Source organism: Pelophylax lessonae, assembly GCF_965119305.1.
Source record: "Pelophylax lessonae genome assembly, chromosome: 3".
Lineage (NCBI taxonomy): Eukaryota > Metazoa > Chordata > Amphibia > Anura > Ranidae > Pelophylax > Pelophylax lessonae.
In genome coordinates, this window is record NC_138770.1 from 374,150,161 (window position 1) to 374,162,166 (window position 12,006).

Consider the following 12,006-nt stretch of genomic DNA (forward strand, 5'->3'; position numbering starts at 1 on the left):
AACCAGACTATTTTTACAGCTATACTGGATCTCAGCTCCACTCCTTTGATGTGGTCACAAAATTCCTCTGTGAAAACTAAACTGCTGGTTTGCATTAAACTAATCCTCCAGCAACAGAGAAACACAAATAACAGAGCTGTGTAACAAAAACTTTCATTAAAACTGTGAAGGGGGAAATGTCAATATGTACCATTTATTTCTTAAAGAGGAAATTAAATTATAAATAAACCAACAGCAAAATGCCCCATTCACCCTCATCATCACTTTATTATACATAAACACCCCTCTCCAAACTACACAGGACCGGGCTTCTTCCATATCCAAATAGCCAGCAGCTTTTACAGTAGTGCAGGTGATATTTATGACCATAGGGGATTATGGTCTTCTCATATGCCTGCAAAACCTGTTAGCATCTAGGAGATAGGAGGATATTGCCTAAAGCCTCGTACACACGCACCGATTGTTGGCCGTGGATTTTCGGCCAACGTCCGATCGGCCGATTGTCGGCTTGTTAGTATGATGCTTCCGACAACCGACTGCGACTTTTCGGCCGAACAGAATCTGGTGTGCATGCTATAAAAATTTTGTTGGCCGTCAACAGAACGGCCGATTGTTCGTCAGTCAGTACAGATTTCGGCAGACAAAAATCAGATGAGCAAGACTGGGCATGCTCAGAGAAGAAAAAACACACGGAAAGTAAACCAGCACATGACATCACTTCTGAAGTTGGTTGTTGTTGACCGACAAAATTTGTGTGCAGTCTAGAGCACATTTCAACCAACACAACACTGGACAAAAGACAGCCGATCGGTCAGCCAACAATCGGTGCGTGTGTACGAGGCTTAAGTCTGAGAAGCCTGACAATACCCATAAATCTCTGATTTATGTTCTGTATTTTTGTAAAAAAGAGAGCAAAGGTGCATTTAGGATGTAGAGTTTTTTTTTTAAAATAACTTTTTTGTTTAATAAGTTTTTATTGAGAATTTTCAAAAAAACAACGTACAGAAAAAGATAAACATCCATTTTCCACAATAGTACAAAAGGACAAAGAGCTCACAGTCATTTTGCCAGCATGTAATGAAACCGTCAATAAACTCCAAATCAAACACATATAGTGTGGAAGGTGATAACCATGGGATCTGAAAAATGTACCCCAGAGGGGTCGGTTGTGAGGCAAGAGTGAGGTGTGGTAACATAACCATATAAGTGAAAACACAGAAAGTATGATAGAGAGTAGGAAGAGAGGAGGAGGGTAGGGTAAAGGACAGTAGAGTCAGGAAGAAAGGAAGATGAATGGTTTTTAAAGAATTTAAGACCTATATTATTGTATCATGTATCCAGGAGCATTTCCATTGTCTTAATTTAGGATTATAAGGGATGTTTTGTAGTTTTAATACACTTTCTAATAACATTGTAAAAGGCTGCTGAATGTATATGGCATAGGACAGAACTGCATTTTTGCCAGGATCAACTGGTATTTACAATTTTTGAAAAAAAAAAACCCTGTAAAGCTGCTCTAACCCCCCCCCCTCCCTCAGAAAAGATTATGTGTATATATATATATATATATATATATATTGTGACAGGAAGTCAGGTAAATCTGGGAATGTAGTCACTGAGAGGAGACACATTCCCACCTGCTTTGAAAGTTCACTGATACTATAGGGTGTTGGCTGCAGAGAGAGCCAGCAGGAAGTTGAAAACCATTCAGCTGTTCAGAATGAGGAGATCAAGGACTCTATAATTTGTCCAGAGAAAATCTATTGAGTGCTGCCTCCTGTCGCCGTGTAGGCTGGGAGAGGAGGACAGACATACGTGTACCTCCCGACGCCGTGTGGGCATGGGAGAAGGACTGCTGCCGCCTGTCGCCGTGTGGGCTGGGAGAGGGGGACAGTCGGATGTGTGCCTCCCGACAAGCTGGTGAGCATGGGAGAAGACCCCCTACAGCGATGTGAAGCTAAGGAGGGTAACCACGAGTGAAGACGTCTCAAAGGTGAGAAGACAAAGTGTTCCATGTGAAGAGTGTGAAGAGTAAAGGGACCTGTTAAATGAACTGTGTTCAATATGAAGAATCTGAAGAGTAAAGGATCCTGTTATAAATGAACATGTGCTGTGTGAAAGAAAACAAAGGGACATGTTCAATGGACAATGTTTGTGCTGTGTGAAAAGCAAACAAATGGACATTTGAGTGTCTGCTGTAGGATCAGCAGTGTCGGCCCAACAGTAGGTTGGAAAGACTTCTTAGGTAGGTTCCAGCGTGAGAAGGTAGCCGCCCACAGAGGCAAGGATTTATTTTGTCTTTTATTTTATTTTGGCTGTTTTGATGCTTGCAATTGTGTTAAGTAAATTGCATGAATAAATCAGTCTTGTTTTCAACCTCTAATCGGCTATCTCTGTGAAAACGCACCCCCAAAGGGGTCACCCATACGCCTACCACCGAGCTAATCCCTTACATATGGTGGAGGTATGCAGTGGGCATAAGCAGAGATCCCTGCAAGGAAGTGCAAATGTTTGATGAACTTTATCTGGTGCATGAGATTGCACAATCTATGTGTGCAGGAGAGAAGATCCTGACAGAAAAAAAAAAAAAAAAAGTGTTTTAAAGAGACAGCGGTCTCAAAATTATTTGATGAACTTTGTTGTGTCTGGTGCAAGTGACTGCACAAACTGTGTGTGCAGGAAAAGAGATCTTGCAAGAGAGAGAGAAAAACTACATGTGTTAAAGAGACAGTGGTCTGAAAAATTTTTGCTGGACTGTGAAAAATTTGTTTGTGGAGTTATTGAAGATGGGGCGTTCAAAACGCCTGAAGAATGCAAAGATAGATGAAAGGAGAGACCGGATTCTATGGATGGAGGGGATGTTGCCGTCTGAACCAGCCCCATCCATGCCTAAAGAGAGTCTACTAAAGAGGAAGGTTGTTGTCCCTAGCAACACTGATGAAACCGCTATGGAGACGCAGTGTGCTCAGATGAAAAGTAAACTCAAAATGGAGGAGATGTTGAAACATCTGATTATATCAAATGCAGCTCAACAGCAAGCAAATGCAGCTCAACAGCAGGCAAATGCGGATTTTCAGCAGAGCTTTGCAGCTCAACAAAAGGCTCATCAAGAGAGCATGGCAGGCTGGAAACAGAGACGCCAGCAGCCAATGGAGGCCATCGGTTTGGAGGAAACCGAGTATGTGTGCAGGGCTGAGTTGGATGCCTTGCAACGGAAAATGGAAGAAAAGGAACAAGCCTTGGAATTGCTTAAAATGGAGCATAGAAACTTGCAGGAAATGAATGAACTACTCAAGTCTCATGTGTTACAGTGGGAAGAATCCACTGCTCTTCTTTTGGTCGAGTTGCAAAAACGCAGAGAGACTATAATGGAGAAAGATACCATCCTCATGGAAAAGGAAAGTGAAATTCAGACTTTGCAGAAGCAAAGTATGGCTGATATGTTGGAGTTGCGTAATCAGCTGGAAAAAAGTCTTCAGTCTTTGGGAGCTACAAAAATAGACCTGCAGGAGTCGCAGGAACAGAATGTCGCTCTGAAAACGACATTGTCTCTCAGCGACAACGAGAAAAGTGAAAGAGAGGCTAAATTACTGAGTACTGTGTATGAGCTCACTACTTTGAGCAATGTGGTAAATGAATGGCGTGCGGACTGTGAAAGTTGGAAAGGGGAAGCCCAACGTGTCCAGCAGCAGTTAAAGGAGAAAGAAGCCTGTGTGGCAGAATTACATTCTTATTCCCAGATGCTAGCCAATGAGGTGAAGGCTCTTATGCAGGGAAAAGGAGATTGTGAACATAAGAGGGAAAAAGTAGAGGCACAGCTTCTGGAATCGCAAGTCAAGGTGTCAGAAGGTGACCGATTGTGTGCTAAGCTGTCAGAGAAGGCAAACCGACTGCAGGTTGAGTTGGACAATGTTACAAATCAGCTTTCTCAAGCAGACAGCAAATCTAGAGAAATTGCGGAAGATTTTTCTATCTTGGAATCGCAGCTGCAAGACACGCAGGAACTCTTACAGGAAGAGAGGTGTCAAAGGCTGAGTTTTAGCACAAAGCTCAAACAAATGGAAGATGAGAAAAATGGCTTCCTGGAACAATTAAAAGAGGAGGCGGAAGCAAAGAAAAACCTATCAGAGCAAGTCGCAACATTGCAAGCTCAGATAGCGGATATGAAAAAACGCATGGAAGAAAGCGTTGGTTCATTACAGTGTGTTGAAGATGTGAAAAAGAAGTTTGATCAGATGCTTGGTGAAGAGAAGACTGTGTCTGCAAAATATGCAGAAGAACGCGCACGTGCAGAAACGGAGGTGCGTGATAATGAGAGCAAAGCCCTGTTCTTGGCTCGCTCTTTGGAGGAAGCTCTAGAGTGTAAGGCTGAACTAGAAAGTGTTAAACAGCTGCGTACAGAAATGGAAGAATTGGTCAGCTCCAAGGATGATGTTGTGAAAAGCGTTCAGGAGCTAGAAAAGTCTAAGCGAGCCTTAGAACAGCAAGTAGAAGAGATGAAGATTCCGTTGCAGGAACTGGAAGAGGAATTCCAGGCAACAGAGGATCTGTCCCAAAGAGGGGATAGTGTGCCTGATGCAGTTTTTAAAAGGATCAGTGTTTTGGGGTCTGTCCTGAGTGAGCCTCAGAAATGTGACGACATGTGGCTTGAATCACCCCTTTGGAATAAACCGTTCCTTCAAAAACTTCAAGCATTGGAAAATGTATCATTAGAACTTCAGCAAACAAAGGAGCTGAGTAAGAAATGTGGTGATTTCTCAGTTCAGGCTGAAAACCTAGTGGAGAAAACTAAGGCTGTTGGTGAAAACGTGAAGCAAATGAATAAGTGCCTTTCAGGGAGTGTTTCCAAAATGGAACTGGTGAAAGACGGGTGGCAGAAGTTTGATCGTGATCTTGAGATGCATTCCATGTGGAATTCAGATAGAGAAAAAGAACTAGGTGACCTTGAGCGGTCAAATAGTTCAGCAGAAAGTGCATTGAAGAAACCTGTAAAAGAATGTGTTTCAGTTCCATGTTTCTTCACTGATGCAGAGAGGAGGTCTATAATGGATACCACCCAGATCGCTGGGTTCAACTGTGTTGTTGCCTTTGACCCCTATGTTGGTGGAAGGAAAGTTGATGATGTTCTGGTTGGCTTCTTCTGTGAAGAGTTTGGCAAGAAATATAAACTGAATATCAAATCAAATAGTAGGCCTTTACTGCGACTCGCTCAGGAGGGCGAAAAGTTTAAGAAGTTGATGAGTGCAAATGCTTCAGATCTGCCTATGAATATGAAATGTTTGGTGAATGATATTGATATCTCTGGGAAAAGGAACAGGGGTCACTTTGAAGAAATGTGTGACAGCCTGTTGTCTCAATTGGAAAATCCTCTGCACAGCATCTTAGAGCAAGCAAAGCTCAAGAAGGAAGATCATTCCCTTTTACAACAAAAAGTCAATGATTGTGTACAGATGTATGGAGAGGCAACTCAAGTCACAGAGGGATGTCAAGAGTCCCTACTTGGAACAAAGCTTAGTGAAGCAAAGGTTCTCAAAGTTTTGTGGAAAACATTTATGGATTGCAGAGAGAGGCGTCTTAAGAATGTTGAAGACATTAAGACTAGCCCAATTGAGTTACCTATGGATCACGGTCCTCCATGGTGGATTGGACAGACGGTTATGAGGGACAAGCTGTCTGACATTTATGAGAAAGCTGTCAATGAAGATGACAGAAACGAGAAGGAGCAAAATGATGCCAAAAATGCAGTTGAAGAATGTGTATATGAGATTAAAGACAAACTGTGTGGCATTTATGAGAAAACTGTCAATGAAGATGACAGAAACAGTTTCATCCGGAAGCTTGAGGATAATAAGAGGCTTATCAGTGAGTCAGCAGTGCCTGACACATGCGTGCCTGGAAATATGTGTCCCAACCCTAGGGTTGAAACAAGAGGGGGGGGTATGTGACAGGAAGTCAGGTAAATCTGGGAATGTAGTCACTGAGAGGAGACACATTCCCACCTGCTTTGAAAGTTCACTGATACTATAGGGTGTTGGCTGCAGAGAGAGCCAGCAGGAAGTTGAAAACCATTCAGCTGTTCAGAATGAGGAGATCAAGGACTCTATAATTTGTCCAGAGAAAATCTATTGAGTGCTGCCTCCTGTCGCCGTGTAGGCTGGGAGAGGAGGACAGACATACGTGTACCTCCCGACGCCGTGTGGGCATGGGAGAAGGACTGCTGCCGCCTGTCGCCGTGTGGGCTGGGAGAGGGGGACAGTCGGATGTGTGCCTCCCGACAAGCTGGTGAGCATGGGAGAAGACCCCCTACAGCGATGTGAAGCTAAGGAGGGTAACCACGAGTGAAGACGTCTCAAAGGTGAGAAGACAAAGTGTTCCATGTGAAGAGTGTGAAGAGTAAAGGGACCTGTTAAATGAACTGTGTTCAATATGAAGAATCTGAAGAGTAAAGGATCCTGTTATAAATGAACATGTGCTGTGTGAAAGAAAACAAAGGGACATGTTCAATGGACAATGTTTGTGCTGTGTGAAAAGCAAACAAATGGACATTTGAGTGTCTGCTGTAGGATCAGCAGTGTCGGCCCAACAGTAGGTTGGAAAGACTTCTTAGGTAGGTTCCAGCGTGAGAAGGTAGCCGCCCACAGAGGCAAGGATTTATTTTGTCTTTTATTTTATTTTGGCTGTTTTGATGCTTGCAATTGTGTTAAGTAAATTGCATGAATAAATCAGTCTTGTTTTCAACCTCTAATCGGCTATCTCTGTGAAAACGCACCCCCAAAGGGGTCACCCATACGCCTACCACCGAGCTAATCCCTCACAATATATATATATATATATATATATATATATATATACACACACATATACATATACATACATACACACACACACACACACAAACACACACTATGTTATCAAAAGTATTGGGACGCCTGCCTTTAGACGCACATAATCTTTGATGGCATCCCAGTTTTGGTCCGTAGGGTTCAATAGAGTTGGCCCATCCTTTGCAGCTATAACAGCTTAAACTCTTCTGGGAAAGCTGTCTACAAGGTTTAGGAGTGTGTTTTTGAGAATGTTTGACCATTCTTCAAGAAGCGCATTTGTGAGGTCAGGCACTGACGATGGACGAGAAGGCCTGGCTCACAGTCTCCGCTTTAATTAATCCCAAAGGAGTTCTATCAGGTTGAGGTCAGGACTCTGTGCAGGCCAATCAAGTTACTCCACCCCAAACTCGCTCATCCATGTCTTTATGGACCTTGCTTTGTGCACTGGTATGCAGTCATGTTGGAAAAGGAAGGGGCCATCCCCAAACTGTTGCCACAAAGTTGGGAGCATGAAATTGTCCAAAATGTCTTTGTATGCTGACCAGTTAGGAGTTCCCTTAAGGAACAGGAACTAAGGGGCCAAGCCCAGCCCGTGAAAAACAACCCCATACCATAATCCCCCCTCCACCAAATGATTTGGACCAGTGCGCAAAGCAAGGTCCATGAAAACCTAGACGAGCAAGTTTGGGGTAGAGGAACTTGACTGGCCTGCACAGAGTCCTGACCTCAACCCAATAGAACATCTTTTGGATGAATTAGAGCAGAGACAGTTAGCCAGGCCTTCTCTCCAACATCAGTGCCTGACCTCACAAATGCGCTTCTGGAAGAATGGTCAAACATTCCCATAGACACACTCCTAAACCTTGTGGACAGCCTTCTCAGAAGAGTTGAAGCTGGTATAGCTGCAAAGGGAGGGCCAACTCAATATTGAACCCTACGGACTAAGACTGGGATGCCGTTGAAGTTCATGTGCGTGTAAAGGCAGGCTTCTAAATACTTTTGGTAATATAAATATATATACTGTATATATAAATACAGTATACCACCGAAAGCAGAGTCTGATCCACTTAGGGGACAGAGCACATGCCTGACTGACAGTGAATTCTGTTTTGAATGGACAGGAAGGGAGGGTGTGGATTAGCAGAAGCGATGCCACAGGAAATCTAAGGAAAAATTAGCAAATAATAGAATGGAGTACATACACTTTAAATGAGGTGAAGATTAATAATGAAGCAAAGAAAATTGGAGTAAAAATTTAGTCGTAGCTAATAACTGATGGTTTTCCTTGTTTCATTAGGTTCATATGTGACAATCATTTTGAGAAAATGCACTATGCAAACCATATTCAGAATCTTGACCAGCTAGCTTAAGGGATTTACATTATAAGAACGCTTCCTGTCACACATTTCCCTAAGGTTACATATACACAAGCACCAAGTACGCATATCTTCATACCCGGTACATCCATCCTCTATTAATGTCAACTGCCAGTATCAGGACCGCCTCTGTTCATTGGTATTGGAAATGAAGGTTGTTATATACACAGAACACAAGCCTAAGCAGCACGAGGATGCATGGCAGCGAGTACAAGCTGCATACATTTGCATCTCCAAGTGTGCCCTAGAGCTGACATGAGGTAAAAAAATAAAAAAAATGCTGCACCAGCTGACAGACGTAAAAGGAAGAGAAATATACCAATGTCAATGTGTATGGATTTGATGCCCAGACACATGAGGCCTTACTACAGTATTGCTTCCAGATATTGCATATATTGTTAAATGAAAAACAGTTCTTAAAGAAATCCTTCCCTGAAAGGCACATGAAAACTGAAATCGCTAACTTCTCATTCTTCAAATGTTTGTTGCCTGGCTAATACTCTTGTTTTAATAGCTTTAGGATGATGTAAGAAAGGAATGAGGACTGTTTACTTTGCAAAGTGAATGTTCACTGAGCTTACTAAACAAGGTAAACTGTGTTCTCTTCAATAACCCATCAGTTCTATTCTTGAGTATTCCCTGCGCATGTGTGCCTTCAATTTGAGCCGTTTCTCCACATATACAAAAATTCACTTTGGTGAGTGAATAGCCTCCACTGCGTAGTATATCAACCCCTTTGCTCACTAAAGCTGGCCACAGATGGGTAACATTTTAAATGAAAATTCTTAGGAAAATAATGTTCTAAGAAAGTTTGTATTTCTAATCAGCATTCACTTTCTAATGGAGTGACCAGAAAATTTGAAGAAGCAGGATGGAAACATTTTCTCAAATTAATTTGTAATGCTCATACACCTCTCATCAGTGTATGAGCACTACATGATTTGGATAGCAAGAATATACGGGTATATGTGTTTGAGTATATTCACAGCACAACATATTTTTTTTTGATTGTTATGTTTTAGTATTGGGATGTGCAATACAGTGAGTGCAGCTGTTTATTAAGCATTCATCACTGATTTTAGATCACGACATGAGCACAGATTATTTTCTTTGTTTCATTTCTAATACTGTATGTGGTTTTCGTTCGGTAAGTTCCATTCACTTCAAAATGAAATGTTTAAAGCAGTCTTTCGAACGATATTTGAATTTTCTGGGAATGTTCTTACAAATTTTCCTAAGACTTTTCCTATACTTTTTTATTCAAAATTATATCCATCCATGGCCAGCTTAACCCAAAATAAGTATGCCACTTAAAGAGGAGTTCCAGCCAGTATTAAAAAAAAAGTAAAAGTCAGTAGCTACAAATACTGTAGCTGCTGACTTTTAATATAAGGACATTTACCTGTCCAGGGAGACCGCAATGTCGGCCCCCCTTGCCCATTCATGACACTTACCTGTCCAGGGAGACCACAATGTCGCCCCCCCCTATCCCATTCGTTCATCAGCTTTCGGTGCAGACGCCAGCATCCTTACTTTACCTTGCCTTGCAGTTTCACAGCCTGTTTCCTACTATGCATGTGTGAGTCGTGCTGCGCTTTCTGAATGCTCCCACTGTCTTCTGGAACCTGTGTGTGTCTCCTAGAAGGCAGCAGAGGGAAGGAGGAGGGGCCGTAAATTACATCGGAAGTGGGAGCAGGTACCTGTTTTTGACAGGTATCCGCTCCCCCCTCCCCCCCTGAAAGGTGCCAAATGTGGCAAAATGTGTTCTACTTTTGGGTGGAACTCCGCTTTAAGATTTCCAACTTTATTCTTCTCGATTTGCAAACTTGTTCAAGGACAGTGATTAAAGCCCTGTACACATGCACAGATTGTTGGCCGACCGATCGGACGTCTTTTGTCCAGTGTTGTTTGTTGGTTGAAATGTGCTCTAGACTTGCACTGGACTTTTGTTGGCCAACAAAAACCAACTTCAGAAGTGATGTCATGTGATGGTTGACTTTCCTGTGTTTTTTCTTCTCTGAGCATGCCCAGTCTTGCTCATCTGATTTTTGTCTGCCAAAATCTGTACTGACTGAGGAACAATCGGCCGTTCTGTTGTTGGCCAACAAAAATTTTATAGCATGCACACCAGATTTTTTTTGGCCGAAAAGTCGCAGTTGGTTGTCGGAAGCATCATACTAACAAGCCTACAATCGGCCGATCGGACGTTGGCCGACAATTTATGGCCAACAATCTGTGCGTGTGTACAGGGCTTTAATAGTGCTGACGCCTGTGTAAGAGCTAGGCAAATATTTTCTGGAGTTGCTCAGCAACAGGAATCCCTGTGTTTCTCTTTTACTTTAAAGCAAAACTTGCACTTTTGCTAGAAAGATGATTACATCACCCTCTCCTTCTTCACAGCTATAGTGCAGTGTTTTGGCTTTAGGTGGGAGGCCTGATGTAATAAATGGACCTTGCTTTTTAGTGCAAGGTCCACTTGAAGTAATAGTGATCATTTTAGAGATGCTAAAAGAATGGTATCTAATTTGTAGTTCTACTCTAAGCACATATAAGTACCATCCCAGTTTGGGTATTCGTATCACCTCGAGGGAAATCTCATCTCAAGAAATGCAAGTTACATATTCATTTTTTTTGTCTGGATTGCAACAATTGCCACAAGCAAACTAATACATTCAAGAGAAGCTTATAGTGGAGTGTATGAACCAAAGTCTGAGTCTTTTTCCAACTGGAATGTGACAACTTTCATTGGTAAATATTCTGAACATATGACGTCTCAGATAACTGGATGCCAAGTTATGATGACTTACTGGCTGATTAAACAATGTCATTTAAAGAACTCACTTGTACAGGCGATATAAGATGGATCAGAATGGGCTCGGTAATAACCATCTTCACAGTCACAACGGGATGAGCCTTCCCTGTCAGAAAAGCTGTGTGCTGGGCACCGTGAGCATTGCAGGTCTTGAGATGACGATTTATAGAATCCACGACCACATGCTAAGAAGAGGGAAAAAGACAAGATAAGAAGATATCTACTAAAAAAAAACAGCTCTCTGCTGGATCAAGGCTTTTGCAGTATACTTAAATACATATATTTTTAGATATATAAAAGGAAACTATTCAAAGTTTTAGTACTTATAAAACTGCAGTGTTTAGCCTTATTTAAGCATAATCGCGAATTAGTAAAACTGCATCATGTTTTCTCCAAAACACAAAATATATGTCTTAACTGTGCATGACCAGAGATTTGAAACAAAGCCCAACTTTAGAAATGACATTTTCCAGTTTTGTGTAGGGCAGGCGAGTTAGAGCCTCTTTTTTCTTGCCTTCCTAATTGAACAGACTTTGCTTCACTTCCCAGGCTTTAATGCCAATTTCCAATACTTTAAGCTTTAAATGTTATTATATTTTATATGTTGGAATATCTATATATTTACATTTTCTTTTCTATCCCACAATATATTTTCCATAAAGAATAAACTTGCCTAATGCTGTATTAGTCCTATCCTTACCTTTACTCCCCAGCCTTCCAATTACCGCTGCAGAAGCTATGCTAACATGTCATGGACATCCCAGTTAAACAGGTACCAAAATATAGGCATGCATCTACAAACCAAGGTGTGATTTATAATTTCACTCCAAAACAAGGTTATTAACATAAACATTCAAAGGGACTATTAGATGCAAAGGAGCAGAAATTTTTAGGGGCCCAAGAATGAGAACCATAGAGGTGGAAAAAGAGTTCATAAATCCAGGAGCCTCCAGGTGACCCACATTCACATTAATCAAGTTAGTGTGGCTGTTTA

At 41.8% G+C, this 12,006-nt stretch overlaps 1 protein-coding gene across 10 annotated transcripts in view; it reads right to left on the bottom strand.

The window, feature by feature from the left end:
- EPHA7 (EPH receptor A7) overlaps window positions 1-12,006 on the bottom strand; it is a 275,589-nt gene that overhangs the window by 163,429 nt on the left and 100,154 nt on the right. For all 10 annotated transcript variants that reach the window (XM_082251257.1, XM_082251256.1, XM_082251253.1 and 7 more), the window contains exon 4: window positions 11,042-11,197. In XM_082251257.1, the coding sequence (XP_082107383.1) occupies window positions 11,042-11,197 (156 nt within the window). The remainder of the gene's footprint in view (window positions 1-11,041; window positions 11,198-12,006) is intronic.